We start from the raw sequence: 27778 nt of genomic DNA on the forward strand, positions 1-27778 counted from the left end.
GCCGCGGCTCGCCCAGCCTCCTCGGGAAGATGCGCCGCTGCCCGCCGCGCTGCCGGCGGGGCTGCTGCTAGCCGGAGCGGCGGCGCGGAGCCCTGCGCCCACCGCCTGCCCCCGTCCCTGAGCCGCCAGCGCCGCAGCCGCCAGCCCCGCGCGGAGAGGAGGCGCCGCAGGGAGGAGGGGACCCGTCTGCCCCCGGAGCCGCTGCCTGCGGGCGGCCATGGGAGCCCGGCCCGCGGGGGGCGCTCCCTAGGGTGCGGGCGGCCGCCGCCGAGGTCCCCCCGCCTCCCCCAGCCCCGGGCCTGCGAGGCGAGGAGCGGCCCGCGAGGCACCGCCGGTGCCCGGCGCCGCCATGGGGTAAGGAGCCGGGGGGCTGGGGGCGGCGGGGGGCAGCGCTGCGCAGCCCGCGGGCTCGGGGGTCGCGGCTGCAGGGAGCCCGGCACCTTCCTTCCTTCCATCCCTCCTCCCAGCAGGGAGAGGGGAAGCTTTGCCGTGAGCCGGGCTCCGGCTCATGCAGGAGGAGTAACGCAGGTACCCGTGAAAACTTTCCGCGGCTGTGTCCTCGTGGAGCGCACCCCGCTTCTGTCCCCATCGGCTCCGAGCCGGGTGGATGCCCGTCTGCATGCACGGGCAGCAGAGGCCCGCTGTGGTTTGGCTATCTGCAGGCTCGCAGTGCACGACCAAGCCTATGTGCTGGCTTTCTCAATGCCGGCACGTAGTGAAAGGTATAGAGGTGACCGCTCGAGCCCTTTTGTGTGCTGGTCGTGCAGGAACCTGAGCGTGAAGGCGGTAATGTGGAGGGAGCTGTGAGTGCTTCTGTGCTCGAGCTGCTAAGGGTGCTTGGTATTCTCCAGTGTAGTAATTTGCTGGGAGGGAGGCAACAGCTGCATCCCTGCCGCTGCCCTAGTCGCTGGAGCACGCTCCCTGTACAAGATGCAGGGAGGAACGGCTTCTTTTCAGTCTTTAGGTCTTGTTTTCCTCCTGTATTCATTTCCATTCGAAACAAATAAATGATGCATCCAAGCAGAATAAGCCTAAGCTTGCAGCTGCTGTCTGCATTTTCAGGGAAGTGGTAGTGTGTTTCAAAAACCTGCCAAAATTCTAAATAATAGTATAATATTTTGGGTTTCTGTCTTCTTGAAACTGATAAACAGGCAGGATTACTTAGTCTTTTAAATTCACGTAATGGAAAACATTTCTTTAAAATAAGAACTGCTCATAGATTTGTCATTCAGGTGTAACTCACTGCAAATACTGGGAAGGGCTGTAGAGTAATAAACTTGATACTTTCTCCAGAATTAAACCGAGCCTTTCTGGATACAAACACCTGACTTAAAACTAAACAAAAAAAGATGACCCTTCCATTTCATAAACTAACTGCTGCTGCTGTTCTCGTGCAGCGGTGTTCTCATGCAGCAGTTCCCTAATAACAGTACAAACCCTTATCTGTAGAGGGAGTGGTAATAACCCTACATACTGAAGGACTACAAAAATTACTTGGAGAAGGAATGTGAAGTTGCTTGTGTGATGAGTTCTGGGTGCGATCTTGGCACACTGAGATGAAGGCAAAATTTGCTGGCACATACTCTGAAGACTCTTTAGATGGTACACACTGGGGCATGGCAACATAGAGTTCCTTTGCAGAACATCTTTTAACAGATGGACAAAACCAGGAATGTGGGTGTGTGTTACTGGTAGGCTCCCTCCTACGTAAGTGTGACTGAGCAGACCCAGCACCAGCTCTGAGGTCTGCAGTTATGTACTGGACATTTGCTAACATTCATAGCAGAGGTCCTCTTCCAAACACTGTCTTGATCTAAATCAAGATCATCTAAATGCTGTTGCCTGTGGATTTCAGGCTGCTTTGAGACCAGCACATGCTAGACTCTTAATGCTGCAGTTATTTAAAAAATACTCTTCTGATACTCTGCTAAGGTCTTAAAATCAAGCCCTCTAGAAGCAGATTGCAAGTGACTGATTATTCATTTACATGGCCACATGAAGGTCTGTGTACTGCATTCTGTATTTAATGGTGCTGCTGTCTAGCATGAGCTTGTCTGGTGAACTTGTAGTGCCTGGATAGTGGTGAGTTTACCTATGCCAGTGGTCAGAACAAAGAAGGTGTGGGACTATGGAGCAATACTGGCTTGCCTGACCAGCAATAGCTTTCCTAGTCGTACGTGTTGTAGCGAAGTATTCACTGTTCTGCCAGCATAGTTCAGCCTGCTCAGCTCACCGTGTGCCATCCAGCACGCGAGGTAATTATGCAGAGTATGCGGTAGGTAGTGAGCTCTAGGTGACTGGTCTCTGAAGCTATACGGCAGCTAATTACTTGTTCTGAGAAACCCGCAGCTTCAGAGCAGTTCATAGGGTGCAGTAGTTGAGGAGCCACTATTCTTAGTGCTGTGTCTTGTGTATCCGTGGGTGTTCCTCTTCTCATATGGGAGAAGGTAAATGAATCAAGCCTGAGGCAAAGACCAGGTGCTCTGGTGTTGGATGTCCACTCTTGTTCTTCTACCTGCCGCTCTCTCTCATTGTCTTCTAGTTTGTGCTTCATCAGTATGTTCTGTGCTAGTTCGTGCTGTGTCTCTTTTGTATTGCCAGTATCGAGACATAAAAACATTACCAGTATTGTACAATGGCATCTTTGAGCAGGGATTTGATTATATTAAAAATCCTGAAGAAACAGTTAACTAAACATACTCAGAATGTGTATTGGTAGCCCAGATTAATGTATACATTCACTAGTTAAATTACCGCATTTTACCGGTCATTGGCAGTGCTTTTACTTCAGTTGATGGCAGGGGAATTGGAGGTTAGTATTTGTAGGCTATGGTGCTGTCATTGCTGAGGATGGAGTGAAATGCAGTTGATGCTGGAATCTGTACAGCCATGAATTCTGGTAGAGAGTTTGTTCTGTGAAACTTAATCTCTGGGATTAATTCCCAGTTTATCAATCAGTAGTGTCTCTGTAGCTACTTTCCTTTTTGGCCTTTTGTGTTGCGGACAGGCATCCAAATTCATTTAACTGTCTTTTCCCTTCACTCCTGCTGAATGATGTGGAATTACAAGGTAAAAGTTTCTTTAGATCTGCTTGTCTCTGTCATGTCACGTTAATCAAGGTGTCTTTATAAAGACTTCAGCTTCACTTTTGTTGGACTATATTTAGTATGTTGTCTTCGCAGAGATGGTTATGGTATGTGTCAGTTTGAGATGGCAGAATTACAATACTAGAGTTCTTAAGCTGGCTAGAGAATACTGTGGAAGATGAATATTTTAAGATGTACCTATTTGCATTGTGGTTGCCTGGAAATAAGTGTTTTGTTTTAATTTTTGACAATTAGGGAAAATTGGCTGTTACTGACTGGTTCACTCTTAGCTCCTATCCTTGCTGAAGTATGGTGGGTTGGTCAAACACATTTCCTTAAGGCAAAGTCCTGTTTTGAAGGGAGGGTGCTACGGTATATAGAGGAACTGAGAATGATGAACTCTAGAATGTAATAACTTACAAAGCTAGTCTGAAGCCTTAGAATCTGAAAATATGCATTAACTGGGGACATGGGAAGCTTGCTGTGGAAAGTGGGTTTTGTTTGCTACCTGTTGACTTCTTGCTTTTTTCAGGTGATTCCAAACCAAACTCTTGTCCTATAAGTTTTCGATTTCCTTTCTCTAGCTGGGCGATGAGCACTAAAAAGCTACTAGGAGCCAGAAACATTGTTAACCATTGAAGCATTGTTAACCATTGAATTTGACCTCACTTGAGTTCTTCAGCCTTCTTCACTCCCACGCAGATAATAGGTCTCCCAAAACCTCACCTTAGCAACTTCGATCAGATGTGCTCCTCCTGACACAGAAGTATTGCAGATAAAAGGGCAGAAGGTGTGACTTCTTGGTGGCGTTTCAGTGTTACTTCAATTCCTGATCATCTTGCCATCTCAAGTGCAATATGAGACGCTCGTTGTGGGAAAGCAGCAAGTGGCAGCAAGGTAGTTTGTGGTGTCTCTTGTAGCTGTGTGTAGAGTGTAGCAGAAACAGATCAATATCACTTGCTGTAGGCAACACCCACAAAACTTGATCGTCTGTAAAAAATAAAAAAAAAAAAAAAATTGGTAAGGTATAAATACCTAGACAGATGGACTGTATGTAAATCAGCTTGAAATAGTTAATAAACTACTTTGTGAGGCAGTAAGGCATGGAGACCTCTACCTGCTTAAGTTATCCTCTGTCACGGTAGTTTTATGAGCATGAAATTAGCATGAGAAATCTAAAACAGCTCTTCTGGCTTGTCAAAACATAACTGAGTATCCTGAATGCCATGGGGGATAACCTCCATATTGATTCAGTAAAGGTGTTTGTAATAACTTAAGGTTTTTTTTGAACATCTGATCTGTTTCAATATTGCTGTGCATTATAGATTGTATTGATCAGCTCTTTGGGTGAAGTCCTAATTCTGCTGACAAACATGTAAATCCTTCTCATTTGTCATGATGAGATTATTTTTCATCTCAATGTCTCCAAGCAAACATCAGACTAATGTTTTTTTTGTGTTCTTGCACAGTCTCCCTCCCAGCCACAACTCCCGTCATCTTGCAGGCCTCATGGTTGGATGTCAGGCCGGCACTTGAGGAACTATGCAGTCTTGGAACCAAAGAGACAAAGAAAGTAATAAACTGAAGTACTGTAGCAGGCCATCACTGCTAACCAGGGAAAATGATAACACCTAAGTGGCATGAGACTGTTTATGCTTCCTAATTAATAACATAAGTTGAAATCAGGTATCGTGTTTATGGAAATTTTGTTGGAAAACATTTTCTCTTTGTGATTGACTCTTAAGACTGTAATTTGATGTAAAGCTCATAGCTGGTCAGTCTTTAAATCACAGCCTTCCAAGTCTATGCCTATGCATTAGCATACTACAAAGAGAAGACAAGATCTAGAGATGCAGCACTGATTTACTACAAGTTTCTCAATAGTGTAGGTGCCTGAAACATGATTTTAGTTAAGCCCATGATTTTCTAGTGTATTCCAGATCAGTGACCATCTAAACAGTGCAAACATTATGTGCAGATTAGAAACCTAGCTTTTCCATTTGTTTAATTATATATATCTTATATAGATAAGATCTATCTATCTATATATCTATCTACATAAGATATATCTATATATCTATATATATCTTATCTATATCTATATAATCATATCTCTAATTCTGAAGTTGCTAAGGTCTAAAATGAGTGTCAAGGGATGGTCACTCTTAAAGAAGTCCTAAGAGGTAAGGGTGTGAATATGGTGTAGAGTTATCCACTGAGACTAGGGCAATACCTGCGGCTCATGTCACTATAGGCATGTATTTATGCAGAAATTCAGTGCGCTTGGGTTTTAGTAGCGTGCATTTTGTATCTGAGGCAACAGTGCACTCTTTCAAGAGAAAAATCTCAGGCTTCCCTGCGTGTGGTTATAGTTCTAGTAGCAGGAAACTGTAACAATGAACAAAGAAACTATTCTGTATTACTTGCTAATAAGTAAAAGTAAGATAATTTGGTCCATCCTCTTCTTTTTTTTTTTCTTGTTTCTTTCCTTCCTAAGATACCATGTTAGGTATTTAAAAGCCATACTTATACAGAAGACATCTGTAGAAGGTTCATGTGAAGAGACGTGAATGAAGCACAATGGGTGCGGAAGCATCACATTAGTAAATATAACATTTTAGACCTAATTGTGAACATCAGTTTCTTTTCTTGATTCTGTTGTATCTTGGCTTTTATTTTTCCCAAAACTGGGTAATACAGGATCCACTGAAATTAGCATTACACTCAAGACAAGTTAGAGGGAAAGCCAGAGGGAGCTGTGATTTTGTGCCACATACAGTCTTGCACATGCACTGTTGGGCCCTTTTGTATCTATACAGTGTCCTGGTGGTAGCGTTGTGTCATCTGCTCCATTCTGCAAAGTAATGGAGCAATTTTGGATTTAGTATTGATTTTTCTGGAACTGCCTCACAAATGTGCTTCTGGCAAGACACTGCATTCTGACACATTTTTCTGGTGGCAGGTAGTGGTGAATGCCAGTCATCATTAAAAAAAAATTTAGTCTAGGCAGACACTGTTTAAGCATTCAATAGATCATGCTGGATTGCCAGATATAAGCATATATTGACATTTCCAGTATCTTGTCATGATTTTTTTTTTTTCCCCAGCTACAGATACCAAGTGAGCTAACTTAAGACACGAGTGTGACTGGTTTTGAGTAATAGCTTTGCTTGAACAAAGAAGGAAGCGCTTGAAATAGGTAGTTCCTCTCAGGTTCTTCTTACTCCTCCATGTACTTGCAAACAATTCACATGCATTGCTTTGTCCATCTTTTGTGGCTGTATTCTACATCAATATCTTGATCATTAAGTTTTCACTGAGCTAGTCACCAAAAAAAAGGGAACAACAGAAGATGGGGACTGCTTTATCTTGTTAGCACCTACTGTGGCACAAATGCTTGACTATGCAGTATGCCAGGTAAGCATTTTAACTGAGCTACTACACAGCTGTAAAAATGCAGGAGTTGGCTCAAGCGTAGTGCCATTGCAGGTGAGTTAGGCCTACCTTTTTCTACAGCAGTGTCTGCTTACCCTGGCAGGAAGTGTTGAAATGCCCTAGTTTGCTCCTCAGTTTTGAAGCTGAAGCCTGGAAGGTGTTTCTTTTTTTGAGGCTGTCCACCAGTTTGAGTCTCTCAGCATGTTGAGCAATAGCATTTTTCTTCCTTTCCTGTTGTCTTTCGTAGTGAAAGAAATAGCATAATATAGTTAAGGTTTTAGAATTTTAAAAACGTTTTTAAATTACTTGTTCTGTAAACAGTATATTATAGCCTTGAACCCATAGTTAATCTTGGAGCTATTCTTGTAGCAGGATATATAAGGAGATCTTCCTTCAGTTTTGAAAACTGAAGAATGACATTTAAATGGTCAACACTTAACAGTGAAGTGTTGGTGAAATAAATCATCTTTGACATGTGTTCTCACAATTCCTACTTCTTGTGCTTGTTCATTTCCAACAGTCTGCTAGCCCTAGCTTCGCTGTACAAAAATGTAAAAGAATATTCTGCCTTATACTGTTGAAACCAGTATATGTGTTTTCTCTAACACGTGATTCACAGTGGACTATGCTGCCTTGTAGGGCGATCTTAGGGTACAAAGTATTTTCTATGCCAACAAAAATAAGCGTATATATTCTTGGTAGTTTTGCTGTCAAATTATTCCATACCATAACTGGGGCTCTAAGCAGCTCCTTGGCCAATTGACTTTGAAACTGCTTTTGCACCAGCTGTATTTTCCATTGACTTTTGTGTGAGTATAAGTGACAGATAATCTGCAATTAGACAGGAACAATTTCTTCTCATTTAAATTATTTTCACATTCTGAGTACCGTTTTCCAGTTTTCCAAATGCTTTGTCAGCATTCCAGTATATGTTTCTTCCATGCCAATATTTGTTCTTGTTCTTCTGCAAAACATAACAATTTCATTCTTTCCTAAATCTGTGTCTGATTTAGCAAACTTGCTGCTCAGACATCCAGAACTCTGCATCTAGACATAGGCAGGAATTGGGTTCCTACCACGAAGTGATTGACAATGCTTGGGAAGAAGTGGTGTCTTTTTGAACTTCTTGTCTTGAGCAAGAAATATCCCTAACCAGAGTGGCACAATAGCAGTTAATCTTAACTGAAACTTCACTGTCTTGGTGACCTGCTTATGTCACCTGACATCCTAATGAAGTCAAGTTAAAAAATAAAATAGAATACATGATGTTTGCCTTTGTAAAGAAATGTTCATCTTAATTTGCACATAAGCACTGAGTGTTTTTTTTTTTTTTGCAGTTAAGTATGGTACTTAACTGCACTTAGTGCTTCTTACTCTTAGAATTCTGTTTACCAAGTGAAGTAGCTCTGTTGCATAGTATGTACACTGTTTCTAAACACAAAACCTGTTAGTGATCAAGGGATGCCAGTTTCTGCTACATGGACGTGTATTTTCTGCCTCAGTTAAACCTCTTTTGGATGTAAACATGTGAGCACTGTGTGCTTCGGTTGGGTAAGGCTATACTATGTTTTGCATATGTGAGTAAAATGTTTTTACATACAGCTTCTTTGAAAGTGACTTTGCGACGGTAAGCGTTTTGTAAGTAAATAATCACAGAATGGTTTAGGTTGGAAGGGACCTTAAAGACCTCCCAGTTCTGTCCTCCTGCCGTGGGCATGGACACCTCCCACCAGACCAGGTAGCCCAAAGTCCCATCCAGCCTGGCCTTGAGCACCTCCAGGGATGGGGCATCCACAGCTTCTCTGGGCAGCCTGTGCCAGGGCCTCACTACCCTCTGAGTAAAGAATTTCTTCCTTTTATCTAAGCAAAATCTATCCTGTTTTAGTTTAAAGCCATTCCCCCTTGTCCTGTCCCTACACTCCCTGACCAAGAGTCCCTCCCCAGCTTTCCTATAGGCTCCCTTTAGGCACAGGAAGGCCGCTATAAGGTCTCCCTGGTGCCTTCTCTTCTCCAGGCTGAACAGCCCCAACTCCCTCAGCTTCTCTTCATAGAAGAAATAGTACAATAATATAATATAGTAAACCTACTTGTTTCTGACCACTGCTTATTTCAAGGATATGGAAACAGTAAGACTTCGTGTTCCTGGTGTTAAGTATCTATTCTAACATTTATGCAAAGCTGCGAGGGAAGGAAGCTTTTCTACTTGGTTCATACATGAGTTTCGAATGCGTTGAACCCTACCAGTCCATTCAGGTACCATGTGAGAAAAATAGCTCCTGTTCATGAAAAGAGGTAATACTGAGATAACTAGCTAGCACTGGTTCCTGGTCTTTGATTAGATGTTTCCTCACTATAATGGCATGAATTCCTTGCTTGAATATGTTTGAATAATTAAATACAGGCTTTAACATAGGTAATTCTAATTCCTAGTGACGTAGAGAAAATTCTAGTTTTACCAGGTCCACAGAAACTTGGAAAAAAACCCTTCTGTGCAGACTGCTGTGCATTTTGTTTCTCAGTTTGTCAGAATGCTGAGCAGTTTCCTGAGACTGGATTCTGTCTGGTAATTCCACTTCCAAGAAGTAAAGTAACTTCCACATGGGTAAATACCTGGTACCTACCTGCTAACCTAGTCAGAACAACTGTCATTGTGAGGTGCCTTTCTGATGTCTAAATTACATTTTAAAGTGTTGTTTGCAAACTAGTTGATATTTGTGTTCCAGTACAAGTGGCACATGACTCTGCCTTTACCAGTGCAACCAAAGCAAGGATGTGAGCAGCCAGTGAAGAGATGCTTCTTTATTCAGAAGGCAATATCCATGGGTAGTACTGATGGGTTGTGCTTCCAGCACCATCACCTTCCCTGTGAGCTGCTTATTGGTGAGACAGCCTAGTCCTAGCATGGCTCTTCCTCTGCTGCAGTCAGGGTCCATCCCTGTAGCACAGCATTTGGCATGATGTCCTGGGAGCGCCTTGCGTGATTTCTCTTGCAAACTGCTCCAGAGGAATGGGATTGGGGGTCCTGTGTTAGGATGAGTTTCAGACCCTATTTTGCGTGTGTGTTGTGAACAGTCAAGGGAATGGAGATCTGTCACTTCCAGTTATGGCTCAATATAGATGCAACCACTGCTTCCTAAATTCAATAGTGCTTACTAGGCTGTAAGTTATTAAAAGGGAGGGACTTGCTGGCATGGTAATGGCATACTCAAAGTGAATTAAAGAGGCTTTATAGTTCCTGCAGTGCTCAGTGGGATGATGCAAATTGATTTGTTACTTATGAATATAAAATTAATTTGTTTACCTTTCTGGGAGTCTAATTCAGTTCCTTGACACAAATGAAATAATCTGATTCTCATCTTGTGATGTGGACCAATGATTCTTTTTGAAACATAGCATACAGCTGCAGCAATCTGGAAGGAGCTGCAGTTGGTGGTGGTGGTAGTGACAAAATGTGTGTTTTTCCAGCCCGGTTCATTCTACCCATTCCATATGTAAGTTCTGATACTTCTGTGCTGGTGGAAGTGCGTCTTCAGAATTAAGGCATCTGCAGTCAAGGTTGCAGTAGTGATTTACTTCAAGGCATCTATTTCTGAGGGTTAAATGTAAAAGCTCTCAAAACTGATTGTTAACGGGCAATTTCTTAATGTTCTAGTAAGGGCTTTGTCGGGTTTAAGCTGGAAATAAAGGGAATGACAAGTGCCAAGGCCACTAGAATAAAAAGCATTTTCTCATGTAGAAGGCAGAAATTAGTAACTTAGAGATGAAGAAGGTGAAATGGATTTGGTTGATAGGGTGAGAAGTGGTAAGAAGATGTGGTTATTTCTGTATGGAGATGTACAAGGAAGCAAATCGAAACTTAAAGCCAATAAAGAGAGTAACGAAAGAGCAGTGCTAAGAAACATTACAAAGAGGGTTGCTAAAAATGATGGTGCCAAGTGAGGAAGCCCTATTTTGCTACAGAAACTCATTAGAGACAAATTCCAAGTGTCTCATACTAAACAGGGAAGATGCCTATTCCTTACTTTACTTTTTCCTCATGTGAACAACTTACCAAGCAATCTATTCTTTAGAACAGCAAAATTATGACTAGCATTGAGTGTTTTTTCTCAAAGTCAAAGATGATCTGAAAAAATTAGTTATGTATTTTTAGTGAAGTTAAACTTAATTTTAAATACTTGCTCTATTTATCTTCTATTTGCTGATTATCTCAGTCAAAGCACTTAATGAAGTGACTGTATGATCCTGTCTTCCTTCTATTCCTTTTAGGTTCCAAAATCCACACCTCTCTCTATTGACAAATACACCATCTGTGTCCCTGTTGCCACATACTCATGAAAAACAGCAGTGAGGAAGTTTGGCACAGGCTATGACAAGATTTGATGAAGGGCACAAAATCACATTGAATGTCAAATTAGAAAATATTGAATTTAGAGAAACTTACGTAGTGAGTGGTAAGATCTTGGTATGGATTTTTTCCAGTAACACTCTGGCATGTTTGTCTGCCCACAGAACTTGAGCAGCACATGGTAGCTGGGGACATTATAGAAAAGGCTTTTCTTCCAGTTTGGACCTTTAAAATATTAGAATTATAGAAATGATAGCAAGTTTGAATTTATTTTTTTAATCAGGTTAACAGTACAGTGTACATATCTTAATTTTATGTGTTCAGAATGCAGAAGCTTGTAGTTCAGTGTGTTCTGTTTTGATCAGGACATAAGGACATGTTGGCTCTGTTTGTTTAGACCTCAGCAGAAGTGTCTTTACCATCTTGGCAGCCTCAGAAAGTAGCAGTGCTAGTGACAAAATGACTACAAAAAAATGACTACACAAAAAGTCATTTTGTGCAGTTAGGAGACAGACTTCTACCTGAGTTTCATCATGGGGAGGGCGAAAAGCTGAGACACTATCTAGAGAGCAGGATGAAATGCTTGAGCTACAGGTGCCGTAATGACTCACATCTAAGTAAGCAAAATTTTATTGCAGAATACTCTGTGCTCTGTCCTCTTATTTCAGAAAATGCCCACATACATTCATGTTTTGGTTTCTGCTTTCTCTGATTTGTGACAAAGCAAACCATGTGTTTTTGCTGTTGATCTGGACATAGAGCATATCTGTTAAGGCCACCTGATTTCACTGTGTCAAGGATGAATTTGATTCATTGCTTGCTTAAAGGAAAATGAATGGAGCAATGCCATTTATATTTTCCTTGTATTCTCAGAAATACTAACGCACCCAGGGGATTTGATTTCAACTTCTCTGCTGTTATCTCAAATTAGCTTGGGACAAGAAGAAGGAAAAAAAAGAAATTGGAAGCATCTTCATGCAGTGAAGTTACCAAAATAATTTATTCCATCAATCTCATGAGTTCTAAGTTAATATATTTCCTATCTGACATTTTAGGTGTCTGAAGAGTGGATGATGAGGCAGAGGACAATTCTTTGCTTCTGAGTGCTTTTGCATCTTCTCTGCCTGGTGATGTGGTGAGGGCCAAAGAAGGCTGGCTATGAGGGGGTTGTTCTTAATGTAAGATATTTAGGCAGAATCTAGTTGACATGCTGTGCTCAAAGTATACGAACTTAGTTCATAGATAACTTCGTTTTTAATTTTGCATGTCTTTTTAATTGTTTTAAGAAATCTGAAGCAATGTGTCAGTCCTGTCTGTGTAGCTCCATGTGTGTAATAGCTTTAAGGTGTATATATGTGTATAAATATATGTAGAGTGATATGTGTAAATACTGATCAGACTGTGTCAAAATGAGTGTGATGTTAAGGTAATGAAAGGAAACAGAACAAAGAGCATCAGAGACAAATGTTTAGGGGACAGCTGTTTAAGGGACTCTTATTCCTGCTGCTTTGGAGGGTTTCACAGTCAGTGAAATGGAGCCTACTCTATTCTTTGCACAGTTTTCTTTTTTTTTTTTTTTTTAAGACTGCTCCCTGTCCTGCCTGAATAATTTTTTATAGGGGCGTTTTTATAGGGGCATTGATGTTTCAAATATAAGATTTCTGAGAATTTTATGAGAATAAAGACAGGGTCTTCCTGAACTGCCAGAAAGGTTTCAGGTGGAAGTTTTCTTTTGTTGGACACTGGAGATCCAACTGTGAGATAGAATTTGGTGTTAGACAAATATATATTTTTTAATTCTACTATTTTTACGGATACTTATATGTCTTGCTAAAGTAGAAGAAAAGGGGTTGTCATCACCAGCAATTCCTTATTAAGTGAACAGAATGTGTCTCTGAATGATAGGGTGTCTCTTCAGGATGAAACAAATGGTACAGGTATAAAACTTGGTGAATATGAAACCCTCTGTTGCATTTCCACTGGAATCAGTACCATGTTATTTCTTCTATATCTGTATTCTTTTTTCTTGTTCTGTCTTCTACAAACCCACTTTCTTCCCTTTACTCAGACTGATTTTGACATTGACTCATAATTTGACACCTTATATTATCATGCATTTGGGGCCAAAACCAAATCCATAATTGCCTATCTTCACTAGAAGTAATACCACTGCTCTGGAGTCCTTTCCTGTAAGATATTTTTCAAATAAACCCGTAATAGACTCATTTCCAGTAGTAAACAACTCTTAAAGTAACTTGCAGCATGTTGTGATTTCCCATTCACTGGACTGAAGCTACTAAATCAATTTGAATTCTAAAACCAGCTATGACTCAAAGTCTGTGTCACCGTTGTGCAATGCAGTTTGACTAAGAAGGGAGTCCAGCAATGCTTTTGTTTATTTATGTACTCTTCAATATTAGAAGCTGTTTAATCATTTCAGGAGGAGGTTTGCTATTATCTTTTAAAGTTATTTGACATCTAAGGAATTTTAAAAATCTGAATGTTTGAATAATTATTTAGAATTTTCTGTCTGATTTGTAATTTCAAAGAATTGTAATTATTTCAAAGCATGCTGTGTTTCGTACCATCTTTCAGACTTCCTTGTTCATATGTTAGAGTGAATGAGGAGAAGAAAGAGCATGGGAGTTAGCACAGACTGTGCAGCATAGGCACAGATAGAGGGGACAGAATGGGACAGGAGTCCACAGGCTGGGTTTTGGACCTTTCCTGCCTAAAAACAGGCAATACTCTGCATCAGAATGTCTACTGTAGATTTTTTTTAAATGCGTATTGCAAACAGAGGCTATAACTTTTGCTTGGAAAAGCAAACAGTGTTAGAACTGGCCAGAGCTGGTTAAGCCAGCAGGCCTTGCAGATGTCTTGTCCCATATCAGCAAAACCTTGCTTTTTGTTCACCTGTGACAGGAGGTGAATTTCATAAAATGAAAACATGAGCAGATAACTAAATCATTTGCTTCTGGCTTCCCGTGTCTTATGTCTGTTAAGTACTGCACAGTATCTGACTTCAAGCTGAAGCACTTCAGTTGGTCGAAACTTCAGATCCTTGAAATTCTCACAATGTGGCGATGTTTCTGGCCCAGGTAAAGGTATTGTTTCCTTAACCTTTTAGGTTTAATGAAATGTTCTAGCCCATTTTTCTCCCCTCAACTCCTGACAAATTGCTGCTATTACTTGTGATGATATGCTGGCTCAGAAGTGGTCAAAGATCCAATACTGAAAGCTGATCGTTAAATGGGAACAAAACAGTTTAGAAAATAGCTTGAAGGCACTGCTCTCTGCAGAATTATGTAGTCATAAAGCATATTGTATAAAGTAAGTCACTGAATGCTACAAGTAAATAGGCATATATCGTATTTACTTATGTCGGAATACAGAAAAATAAGCTTTTAAGAGCAACTTCCTAAACTTTGACTGTGAGTAAGCCTGCCTTAAACCCAAAACCTAACAGCAAAAGCAAATTTAAGAATGCAAGTGTAAAACTAGATACATAACTGGTGGCATGGAAGATTTTGATCTGTTTGCTAAATTGTAACTTTTTTCTTACTATTTCAAACTCATTTTATGATAAAGTTCTTAGTACATGTATAAAATGTAGAAAGCAAAATCCTAGGACTTACTCATTTCACAAGTATACTGAGTATGTTTCAAGTACTTTATAATCTTCATTCTTATTTCAAGATGTTAATTGTCACAGTCATCTTCTGTCCAGAAAAAGATTTTATTTTAGAGCAGTTTCCCATACAACAATAAGCCAATGTTATGTGATACTATCCCCATAAGCTACTGCACACAGTGTTTATCAGACTTCAGGAATTCACACAGCATTTTTAAAACTATCGAAAATTCTGTATTTTTCTCTTGCTCTGTGTTTACAGAGCCTGTTGATGCAGACTCATGAGAAACCGTTGGTCATGTTTGGATGCCATAGTTGACAAATTAGTTTTGACTGTAGCTGCACTGTTAATCTCTTTTCTCACTTCTTTTCAGGGATCCCTCATGAAGCTGCTTAGAGTAACAAAAGCTTGCTGCAGTTTTATGAACAAGCCAGGGAGAGGTGGTTTTTTTCTTTTTTTTTTTTTTTTTTTTTTTAAGATTGTAGTAGGGCATTGGGAGAAAGCTGTAGTTTTGGTATGCTGTCATTTTGAAAAAGCAGAGAAGTCTTTGTCTTAACCTAAATCTGAGGATAACCAGCAAACATGTGAGAGATCTTGTAGAAGATTCACACTTTCTGAGACAAAGAGAAATTGGCATGGATGACAGGTAGTACAGTGGCCCAGAGCTTAGTGCAGACTTACTGCCTGTGAAACTGTGTGTGATGCCTACCAAGAGAGCTTGCAGTCCTCAGGACTGCCAGAGCATGTGTGCAAGGTGCCATGTGGCATGGTCTTCTGTATGCATCACTGCAATGTGCTGAGGGCGGTACACTTTTTGTCCAAGCTTTGTTGTGGGTAGGAAACTCGGTGCGTGGCTGTACCCCTCCATTTCTGAGCACAGGGATGTTGTCCTGTTTTATTTGAATATTTGTAGCATCGTCTCCCTCAGAACCTCTGAAACAAATCTGAGGGGTGAGATCCTGCTTTATGTGTAACTTGCAGATGTGTTGAAAAGGAACTCCAGGCATTTATTGTTGGACTCATCTTGAAAAAAGTCTTGTATATGAACTCCATGTTCCTCAAAAACAGTCTTGATAAATATGGTTCTCTAATGTGCGTTAAGTTTAAGATCCATATTTGGGAAAATAGAAATGGTTCAGATGATGGACATAACCATTCATTCTCATGGACTTTCTGTTACTTGGGTATTTTAGAGCTATCTTAGCTGAGCTGAGTAGAAGGACCCCATCATAATGGACCTCTTTATTCTTTCCTTTTGGTCTTACTGCTTTTTTTTTTTTCTCTAGTCCTTCATCTCTGTTCTTGTGTCTCTACAGGGCAATCCCTGACTACCTCTCATGTGGTGTGGCACCCCTACTACTAAAGCACTGGCAGTTTAGCTCAGTATGAGGTAGAGGGAGGTTTTTTGTTTGTCTTTTTATTTGTTTTATGCACACTGGAAGGGAAGGCAGCTAGGACATCAGCTAATGTTGTAGAAGTTCACACCTTTTTTTTCAGTGGCCTTATAGTTTTTAGAGTAGTTAAAACAGAATCCCAAGATTGAGAAGATGTAGATACTTCAGCAGTGAAAATAACTTGGAAGTCATGTTCATTCAACTGTTAGGACACAGGTTTGTCTCCTAAACCTAACTAAGGACAGGGCACATACCAACAAATCGATTTGTGTATCAGTGACAGGAAAAAAAGAAAGGTGTGATGCTACCTCCTTAAGTGGTGCTTATCATCCTTCTTTAGTCCTCACATTGCCAGTTAAGTCCAGGAGCACTTACCACTTGCTGCTTTTCAGTCTGTTTGACTATTGTAATGTTGCAGTGTAAGCAAATTAACAGCAGCATAGTGGCTTATAATGTTTTTGCCGTGCCTGAGCGAACATTTGTAATAGTTGATCTGTGTTACTGTGACAGTTTGCTAGTCTGTTTTCTTATTCAGGATATTTCTGGAAAAATGGATGACTTCTCATTGTAATTAGTGATGAGTTCTTGCCTTAGTTCTTATTAGTGCCTTTATTAAGTACTAAATACCTCATGGTCATGAAAGAATGATATGAGAAAGCTGAAAGAAAGAGAGGGAAGAGTAAGAAAGTTACAGTTTCCACAGGATTATTTTTACTTAAAGTTGTTTTTTCTCGTGTAGTTTTTATTGGCAAAGGTACATTTATATGTTTTTATGTATATATACACTTGCACACTGTGCATGTCTGAGCTCTTAGCAAGAGAAAAAGGAAGCTGTTCTCCTGTTTAATACAACTAGTAGTACTTCAGCTGAGTTAATTTAAACTTGCATACTGGGTGAGCACCGTGTCCTGCGAGGATAATGGAATAACAAAAAGTCTCAGAGTATAGATTGGTTAACTGAAGTTGTAAATATTGTATGTTTTACATACTAACTTATGTTTGCATCTGAATGTTTTAGCAAATCTAAAATTGAAGTAGCTCTATCGTGTGTTGCCAAATGAAAGTACAAGTGATGTAATTGTACAGCAGCTTTGAAGGTCAATAGCGGCAGATTAGTGACTGATTCTATAACACTCTTTATCCTGTAGACGTAAGGTAACTCACATTTGTGTGAAGAAATAATCAGTATAAACGTTCGTCATCAAGTGTCACAACTTATTCTAGTTAATCTAATTTTAGGGACATCTGAAGTTCAGCATCCTTGTTTGAAAAAAAAAAAAAACAACTTGTAATTACCCCAGTAATCTGGCAAAATCATAATTTATCTAATTGCTTTATACTTTTATGCCATGGTTTTTAGCAGTTTCTGCTACTAGACAGCTTGTCATTCAGCAGACATCTAGCTTTAGTTAAAGCATGGAAAGAAAAGGCTATAACTAGTTTTGAATGTCTCGGTTGTATGATATCCTGATGTATTGTGATAGAATTGAATAGCAGTTCCGGTCAAATGTGTATTCGTTATCCACACATCTATGATTTAGGTTCAGTTCTTTTTTTGTCTTTTTAGTTAATGTGGTTAGGGCCATTATTTTCTCTTTCCAGTGTCAGCCTTCATCCAAATAATTCTGGATGGCTTCTAAGACTTTTTTTTTTAATGGTCTCAGTGTTAAAGAACTGGTTGCATTATGGTAATATGCATTACATTGCATTTGGGTATGCTCAACTGGGAAATACATGGAAGATATTTTCATCTAATATTGAAAATGAGAACAAAATTTTAAATATGAGGAAGTAATTATAGACATTCAAAGGAGCTATAAGAATTAGTTTAAAGATTATGTAAAACAAAAGGGCTATAAAAGTCACTTTTGCATAACTTTTCTGTTTGTGCAAGGGACTGGGGCCAGGAAAACAGACAGCCAACCTCAGATAACTGGGTGGTATAGGAGAACATTAATGATGCTGAGTGTATGAAGGACTAGCAAGTGCATTGATATCCCTTGGCTGTATACCTTCTTCTTTACCTCTCACTGAAACAATACTGTCTTTGGTTTGTTCCATATTCCTCCTATAGTTCTTTGAACACCCAGTGTAGGAGAACACATTCTGGCAGATGGGCTTCAAGAAACCTTAACTTCACAGCCGAAGAATACAATTCTGCTACTGAAAGCAGCTGGCCCTGAGTGCTGTCACTTCCAAGAATTAGAAATCTTACTAAGAGTTCACATGTACTTGTTTATAATGAGGCCAGATTGAAACCCTTTGACTGTGATTACCCCATGTCCTAATTTCTTCTTTTGCTTTTATTTTTGGCAGAAAAATGTATTAAGAGTTTGCCTCTTACTTAAAGGGAGATGATGCCAGGGACAAAAGACATGTTTATTCATGTCCTAGAAATGGGAGAAAGCAAAATAAATAAATAAATAAACCTACAGTTATACCCAACTTCAAATTTCGGTAGTTCATATCTTTGGGAGTTGATGGAAACATTCCCTGAAGTATACAGCAATCTATTTATCAATTAAGTGGAGTCAAATTCAAAGTAACAACCATCTTAGTAATACTAAAATATTTATAGATTTCTGTGCAATACTGCCTAGAATCAAAGAACAATTTATAGTGGAAAGGACCTTAAAGATAACCCAGTTCCAACCCCTTTGCAATGGTCAGGGATGTGTCTCACTAGATCAGGTTGCTCAAAGCCCTGTCCAGTCTGGCCTTGAGCACTTCCAGATGGGGTATCCACAGCTTCTCCATACAACCTGTTCCAGTGCTTCATCACCCTCTGAGTGAAGAATTTCTTCCTTATATCTAACTTAAATCTTGCCTCTTTTAGTTTAAAATCACTACCCCCTTGTCCTATCACTACAGGCCCTTGTCAAAATTCTGTCTTTCTTACAATACTCCTTTAATTATGAAACGACCACAATGAGGTCTGCCTGTAGCCTTCATTTCTCCAGTCTGAACAATCCCAACTCCCCTCAACCTGTCCTCACAGGACAGGTGCTCCAGCCCTCTGATCATCGTTGTGGCCCTTCTCTGGACCCACTCCAACACCTCCATGTCTGTCTTGGCTGGGGACCCCAGACCTGGATGCAGGGCTCCAGGTGGGGTCTCGTGAGAGCAAAGAAGAGGGGCAGAGTCATTTCCCTTTACCCTGCTGGCCACGCTGCTTTTGATGTACCTCAGTATATGGTTGGCTTTCTGGTTGGCTGCAAGCTCATTTGGCTGGCCGATGTTGAGCTCTTCATTTGCTGTCGTTCCCAGGTTCCTCCCCATGTGGTTGCTTTCCATCCATTTATCCTCTGGTCTGTACTCATTTTTGGGATTGCCCTGATCAAAGTTGTGGGCCTTCATGATTTGGTAAACTTTGTGAGGTTCATCTGGGCCCAGTTCTCAAGCCTGTCCAGGTCACTCTGGATGGTATCCTTTCCTTCTGTCATGTCAACTGCACCGTTCAGCTTGATGTTGCCTGAAAACTTCCTGAGGACATGCTCAATCCCACTGTTTTGTGTCATTGGTAGTGGATTATATCAAATAGTACTGGTCATAAGATGGACCCATGAGAGACATGACTTGTTGCTGACTTCCACGTGGACGTTGAGCTGTTGACCACAATTGTCTGGCTGTGACCATCCAGCCAGTTCCTTATCCACCGAGTAGTGCTGCCTTCAAATCTTCAATTTAAAGAGAAGGATTTCACGGGTGACCATGTCAAAGGCCTTGCAGAAGTCTGGGTAGATGACTTTGGTTGGTCTTCCCTTGTCAACTGCTGCAGTCACTCCATCCCAGAAGGCCGCCACGTTGGTTGGGCACAATTTACCCTTGGTGAAGCTGTGCTGGATGTCTTGGAGCAGCTCCTTGTCCTGCGTGTGCCTGAACGTTGCTTCCAGGAGACTCTGTTCCATGTTCTTTCCAGGCACAGAGGTGAGGCAGACTAGTCATTAGTACCGCAGCTCTTCCTTCTACCTGTTTTAAATACAGGAGTGATACTTCCCTTTTTCCAGGCACTGGGACTTATCTGACTGCCAGGATTTGTCAAATATGCTGGAGAGAGGCATGGCAACTCCATCAGTCACCTCCCTCAGGACTCTGAGATGCATGTCATCAGATCCCCTAGGCTTGTGCCTGTTCAATTTCATCAGGTGGTCAAGAGGTAGTCTTCCTTTTCTGGCTAATGTACCCATAGAATCCCTTCTTATGATTCTTTGCATCCCTTGCCATGTTCAACTCCAGCTGTGCCTTGTCTTTCTTTATCTCTTCCTTACCAGCCTGGGCAGCATCCCGATGGTACTCCCATGCCACATATCTTGATAGTGATCATGAGGAAAAGTATGTTTAATGTTTGAAAGTAACTTCTCAGTTACATAATTTTATTTGCTAAACAGTTAACTTTGAACAATGTATGTTACACATACTTAGTGTTTCTGTGAAAACATTGAGGTGTAAAGTTTTAAAGAGTGAGGCTGTCAGAACAATTATAATGTTCCTGATCCTAGTTAATGTCAGTTTTAGAGCAATCACCTTGAATTAGCCATTTCAGTTTCAGATTATGGCCATAAAATGTATTTGAAAAACCAGAGTATTAAAAGACTTGAGAAGATAAGCACTCAGTTTCACACTTTCTGCAATGTGCAGTGAAATGAGATGAAGTTTTACACGTGTATCAGTGGCAGCTTAGCGGGATAGGTGGAAGGTGATAGGAGGGGAGGGAAGTGGATGGGACAGGGCCGAATGTATGTTTAGAGGTGTCTTTATCTGACTGTACAGCTAGGTGTCCATTTTCGCTGCAGAAGGCTTACATTTTGCTTGCGTATGTATGTTAATGCTCTTTATTTGCTGTTTGTAGCAACAAAAAAAGTTATTGGGGAAAAAATACTGAGCAAAGTAAAACATGAATATCTCAGTCGGCACAACTGTTAGATAATGTTATTGCATATAAGTTACTTCCCTATCAAATTAATGACTTCTACTTTCTGTTCTTCAGGGAACAACCCATCTTCAGCACCCGAGCTCATGTCTTCCAGATTGACCCAAACACTAAGAAGAACTGGGTTCCCACCAGCAAGCATGCTGTTACTGTGTCCTACTTCTATGACAGCACAAGAAATGTCTACAGGATAATCAGTTTGGATGGCTCCAAGGTAGATTTTATTTTGGAGAACTTGCATGCTGATTGATTTTTGTAATTTTCTAGTCTGACATCCTTCATGTATCTTTCTAGATACTTCTAGCATTAGTGATGTGCTAAAATTGTTATATTGTTTCACTAGATGTTTTCAGTGTTCACTGAAAAAGTGTTTTACTTGTGTTCATATTTATTTTGATAAAGCTGTTGCTGAAGTTAACGATGACCTGCTACTTAGTTAATATTGAGCTGTCTAAAAAAAACATTCCCCATGAGGTGTAGTAAAAAGCACAGGGTGTTACAATAAGCTCTTTTTATTTCGCTGTCAATATCATTGGCTTCAGCATTATGAAAGAGATCTGTTCAGTGCCTGTAATCTCTCAGTAGATACTTCTTTGTTACCTAGTCTTCAATTTTTAGAAGTATAGAATGTGACTCTCCATAGTAAGCTTTTATAAAAACTCATTTGGGTTGGCCTTTAGGTGAGGGTTATCTTTTTTTTTTCTAAGTTAGGAAAAATAATGTGTTGAGCTGCTGTTGTAAGAAATATTAATGTAATAATTTAGAGGATTTGGGGTAAAAGCTTGACTGTTGCATAGGTTCTACCCAAGTGGGTATAAGAACAGTAGCTTTACAAGCATTATGTCAGAAACTTCAGCAATAAGATCACTAAAGATATACAAAGTGTAATGGAAAGCTGTAATTCTTTCAAGGTACATCACTTACAGCTTCTGGGGGTGTGTCAATTCATGATGGTTGGAACTAAAACACTGGTAAAGCATAGTAGTATTCACAGAGATTTCTTGGCTATTTGTTGAAAGCTGAAAAGCATTACTCTGCATTTTAAAGAATATCTAGAGTATTTCTATTTTAGTGGAGGAAAGAATTTCTATCGTACAGAAGTTTGTAGGAGTTTTTTGTCAAGGATCATTATGAATACCTCTTTTGGTGACTGAGACTGCCATAAAAGTTTGGCAAAATGTCTCAGAGTTTAATTCATACTTTTTCTTCCTTTCCCAGCCTTTTTTCCAATGATTATTCATTCTGTCAGATAATTAAGATACCTTTTGTGTGACCATTTAGAAAATACTTTTGGACTGGGGCTAGATGCTGTATGAAATGGAGGCTGCTAGTTGTAATCTGAAGCACCTAAGCTGATCTGCAGTTTACAAAACCCTTCTGATATCCACTGGAGTCCCTTTGCCTTTGTCTAAAGCTGCACTTCTTGCAATATGACTGCTGAGTTTTTGTTTACTTGCTCTTTTTCTACTGCAGCATTTCCTTTATATGTACAGTACTATTGGCAAAGTGTATTGATAATGTGGTCTGTCACTTAATTTACTCTCTGATCGCTGCATTGTTAATCATGTTTTCATACCAAGTATTATGTATCTGACTAAAATCGAGGATCACAATCATGATTCAGACCCATTGTTTTAGCTATCACAACACTGCTCTGAAACATACACAGATGAATAGCAGGGGCACGTGTGGAAGAACTTTCAAGAGGTTTGTGGCACAATTCCCAGTGATTTTTTTTATTTCTAATTATGGTCTTATATTTTTAATATATGTGTATATCTGTGCATATAAAATGTATGTATGAAGAGCTAAATATAAATATAAAGCATTCATGATTGTGATATATAGCATACATGTAGTTGTATGGCAGTAACACTACTAGTTTCTGAGCCTATAGTGGCTTATATTGTCGGTCACACAAGTGTGAAACTGGCAAAGGATTAAGAAAATGTAAATTAATTCTCCATCTTTGATTTTTGAATTGAAATTGTATAAAGATTTTTTTCTTAATTTACATTGAAAATGTCTCAAACTTGCATGTTGTCAGCTGCCAGAAACACTTGTCAAACTACGTTGGTTTTGCAGCGCTCATCCCTCAAGGGGATTAAATAGATTATCCAACATTATTTTCTTGGAAGACATAGTACTGTCGAGGTTTATAGCACCTTATGGGTTTGTACGTTGGAGAGAATGAAGTGCATGTGGTTGCTCAGCTACAGTGGCTTAGGTGCTGAGCAGTTATTCAACAAGTGATAGCAACTGAAATGCATGTCCATCTGGACTGTAGAAAGGAAAGTTTGCAAGAGAAAGATACTTGATTTGAGTGATAATCCTACTTCTACCATCCCTGTCTCTTTCTGCTCTTTAGGTCCTTCCTCTTCCCTTAGGGTAACTGAAAGAGCATTAGCAAAACTTCACCCTCTGCAAAACCCTCTGCAGCTCTTAAGGAGCATAAGCATTTTTAAGAATATCTGGAGTTATATCTTAGACTGCTTATCCTGCCAGAAGCTGGATGTTTCAAATCGGAGTGCAGAGATACCTTCTCTGAGAGCTATTTTCCATACCTGTCTTTAATTGAATTTGTTTTTCTGAATTAGTAACTGGGACGATTCTTTGATTGTATTCTCAGAGTACCTTGAAACAAGGAAGTTTTGGTGCTGCTTTAAAGGGAAAAAATACATGAGGCACATAATTTCTTTATTTTTTCTCAGTTTCAGTAGGTTTGCTGGATAAAACTTAACTTCTGTACTGACTGACAGAACATGATTAAATATTTCTGCTTGAAAACATGATGTTTGTAAGACGTGATCTTTACTCACCTCTGAGAAATTCTACCATACATCTCAGATATCCACTTGAATTTGCTTGTGGAGATCCTTGGTGTGTTTTGTGAGAGGATTTTTTTTTTTTCCTTATTCCATATCAATTGCTATGTGAGCCAGATTCAACTGAGATAGGTCCTACAGAAACAAGTTCTATTTATTTTTTTCACAGATGCAGTAAATAAATGTATCATATAAACTGGGTGAAGCAGCAGCCAAGCATAACTCATCCAAACAACTTTATTCCTTCTCAAAATTGTGTGAAATCAATCATTTCTAGCTTGTAAATTAATGCTTATGTAAAACAAAGCATAGCTGGGCAAATAATTGGGTTAATGCTAGTATTTAGGTAGACTTAACTGTTCCTTTATGAGTCCTTTGAGGAGTAATTCCACAGGATGTGTTATTATTCAGTCCACATAGGTTATGCACTTTTAAAGCCTGTTCACCGATGTCCTGCTTCTGTGTAATCTTGTTTTGTGAAGATACTGTCTTCTCTTAAAATACCTCATACAAGAAATAATGCATCTCCCTCTGACTTGTCTCTGGTAAGCACCATAGTGTTCGGTAAACAGGCCATGTTTTATAGTCGCATTCAGTATCTGGATCTCTGACACTGATGTCAGGGATATCCTGATGCAAGTAATCTGATAGAATTTAAGGCTGATTTGTGTGACCTCAAGTAAATGTCTTTTATGCAACCTTTTCCTCACACAATCAAAGAATCAAGAGGAAGCCTGAAAAATGAAATCTCTTATGCAACACAACATGACAACACCGAGAAGCTGTTGCTAAGGCTTTCAGATCTCATTAATTATATAGTCACTTCATATCTTCCTGTGTCTTAGTGTTTTGTTTTTTCTCCTAGGTTGTAGAAGGATGCCTCCATTATTTCTTCAGTAACAATATAGACAGACACTAAGATTATTCCCATAACCCCTCTGTCTTTTCCATTCAGTCTCTTGCAGTCACTAAGAAAGGAAAATAAGTGGTTCCTACAGAACTAGTTAACGTTGTGATACTGTTTTCACAGATGCAAAATTAGAAAAAATACAGTAATTTCTGCTAATCTAAAACGAAAGATAACTCTGGAAAATAGTAGTCCATAGATTCCATAAGCTATGCATGTAATATTTCTGAGTCAAGTTGGCCTTCAGTGTTATTGCAATAAGTGATCTTTACATTTTAAAGACTTTAAAATAAGCTAAAGTCAGATTAAATTGATAATCTCTCTAATGATAAATTCAGGTTTAAAGTAAGACCTATTAGCCTAGGTCTTCAGTGATGGTTTTGAAGAACTTCAAAGGTGCTTTGTGTTTTAACTATTATTGGCATCATCTTTAGCACAAGATAAAATCATACTTGACTGCCGCCGCTGCTGCTGTTTTTCTTGCAGGTGTTGGGTTTGTTGTCAGTAAAATGAACAGCTTAGTTAAACACATGCCCTATTTTCTCACAGCTAAACTCATTTGAAAGGAAAACATGAAAGCTATTTTGTTATTCCAACCAAATCTAAAGATAACAAAATCAGTTTTCTTCAAAAGCTAAATGTCTGCCTGTCAGACTGACTCTGTTCTGTTTTAAGATATTCTTGTACATTTAGACTAACAACATTCTTAAAAGATTGATGAAATATTTGACATTTGTTATATTGGTGACTGTACAGTGAAATCTCATGGCATAGAGGAGAGCAGTTAAAAACAGTACCTATTTAAGTAGACAAGACAGGTTTGATTATAAATGATAATTTAAAAATTGAGGTTTTTTTAAGCTGAAGGTTTGAGGGAGTCAAATCTAGTATTTCCAGAAGTGGCTAACAGCAGCTGTATCTGTAGAATGCTCTAGCATGCACACTTCAGGCATAATTCATTTAGCATAAGAGATTGAGCACAGCAATGCTTTTAATTCAGAAAGAACTGAAAGCCTTGATTTTCTTTTAAATTTGGTGTTTCTAATGAAAGGATTTGTCTTTATATCAGTGGGATCTGAGTGTAATCTTCCCAGTGATAAACTTGCTATCTGCAGACTAATGCTGTCTGCTGGAGTGGAGCATACTTATTTTTCTCTGTTGGAAGACAAAGGGCAGAATAACAGCAACTCCTTCTCAGTGCAACTATTTTTTCTGAAGTATTTCTTCCTACCAAATGGAAGGAGGCAAGTTAGGTAACCCAACCTAGATGCAGACTGCTGTAAGAACTGATATCACATCCTGGTCTATGCAGCCTGTTCCTGGATTTTCTTTTATGTAGCCAACCCTGTGGTCAGCTGAAGCAGTGAGCAGCATCAGCTGAAAACTGGTTGGTTCTTCCAAGGTTTTCCATTAGGTTAGTTTGCAGTCACTGTATCAGATTCCAGTCCTCAGGCTTTCAACCTGCCTGTTGCTTGCAGGTTCTTGTGAGTTTACTCACATTGCTCTTCTCTACCACTTCATCTGATAATCAGCATATATGCCTGGAAGCTCTTTGTAGGCTTTGCTAGCACTTCAGCTGATAATTTTTCAGGGTTGGCCTGTAGAATTCAGACAAAATTTGATGTGGATGGTGGCTGTTCACCTGGGTCCACTTTTCAAGCTTGTCCAGGTCCCTTTGGATTTTATCCCTTCCTCTTGTTGTATGGACTGCAATACTCAGCTTGGTGTTGCCTGAAAACTTGCTGAGGATGTACTTGATCCCACTGTCAGTGTCATTGGTGAAGACAGTAAACAGCACATGTACCAAGACAGATCCCTGAGGGACATGACTTGTCACTGATTTCCACGTGGACATTGAGCTGTTGACCACAATTGCCTGGCTGTGACCATCCAGCCAGTTCCTTATCCACCAAGTAGTGCTGCCTTCAAGCCCTTCTTTCTTCAATTTAAAGAGAAGAATGTCATGTGTGACCATGTCAAAGGCCTTGCAGAAGTCTGGGTAGATGACTTTGGTTGGTCTTCCCTTGTCAACTGCTGCAGTCACTCCATCCCAGAAGGCCGCCACGTTGGTTGGGCACAATTTACCCTTGGTGAAGCTGTGCTGGATGTCTTGGAGCAGCTCCTTGTCCTGCGTGTGCCTGAACGTTGCTTCCAGGAGACTCTGTTCCATGTTCTTTCCAGGCACAGAGGTGAGGCAGACTAGTCATTAGTACCGCAGCTCTTCCTTCTACCTGTTTTAAATACAGGAGTGATACTTCCCTTTTTCCAGTCTGATTGCCAGGACTTTTCAAATGTGCTGGAGAGAGGCAGTTCCCTTAGGACCTTGCGATACATGTCATCAAACCCCATAGACTTGTACCTGGTCTACTTCATCAGGCGGTTTTGAACCTGCTTTTTGCTAACATAAAGATTTTTTTCTATATTGTTTTCTGCTCATAGTATATATAATTTTCCATGAAGTTTTAAGGATGTTCTTTATAAAAAATTTCTCTCATGTCATTATTAAAAAGCACATGCTGACCTATGCTTTTATGAAAAGGGATGTTATTTGTTTCACAAATACAGTTGAAACTCTTGATAGTGCCAGATGCATAGAAAGCATATGTCCATTTCACTTTAATATGCATGTCTTTGGCTTTATGACTAGTCTTTCTTATTTACATTGGTTATAAACTGTGGTAACTATCAGTACTTTAGTTAAATTGAACTCATTGGTGTCATAAGACTATCCAGGCATACTTTCAAGTCAACTGTTCAAATAGTTCCATATAACAGATTTCAAATGTTAGACAAAGTTTATTGTGATGGAAATACTGTTGAAATCGATGGTTAAACTTCAGCTGGCTTTAGTGGAACCAGCATATCATCTAAAAGTTGTATTTTTCTTTACACGAGAATAAATTTTATGCTGGAACATGTGTGTGTCTTCCATCCTGTACATAAGAACAAGAGGAGAAAAATATGAAGTAGTAGCTCTTCTGTAGTTGTATGACCCTGTCATGGTTAGCCATGTTTGTGTGTGTGTGCGGAGAAGAAACAGGTTCTTGCAATACAAAAGCTTAAAAAGAAATCATGCTTCTTGATTAATTGCATGTTTTCTGGTAAGAGTTGTATTTGCAATAGTGGGGATTACAACAGATGAACTTCAGAGGCCTTACCTTAGGGAACAAGGACACACGCCAGTGAGACAAAACAAAAAAAGAAAACGAAAACTTTGCTAG

The 27778-nt window shown here is 39.8% G+C and overlaps 1 protein-coding gene across 3 annotated transcripts in view; it reads left to right on the forward strand.

The window, feature by feature from the left end:
- Positions 1-217: 217 nt before the first annotated feature.
- Positions 218-27778, forward strand: part of HOMER1 (homer scaffold protein 1) — an 87005-nt gene continuing 59444 nt past the window's right edge. The window contains exons 1-4 of one of the 3 annotated variants that reach the window (XM_084503236.1): positions 287-354; positions 19163-19822; positions 19903-20051; positions 20883-21039. In XM_084503236.1, the coding sequence (XP_084359362.1) occupies positions 19993-20051; positions 20883-21039 (216 nt within the window). In that variant the 5' untranslated portion in view covers positions 287-354; positions 19163-19822; positions 19903-19992. Of the gene's footprint in view, positions 355-3606; positions 3984-4555; positions 4773-19162; positions 19823-19902; positions 20052-20882; positions 21040-27778 lie in introns of those variants that run through there. The other 2 variants (XM_084503238.1, XM_084503237.1) reach the window with 2 other exon arrangements.

The sequence above is a fragment of the Aythya ferina genome (genome assembly GCF_964211825.1).
Source record: "Aythya ferina genome assembly, chromosome: Z".
NCBI classification, from domain to species: Eukaryota; Metazoa; Chordata; class Aves; order Anseriformes; family Anatidae; genus Aythya; species Aythya ferina.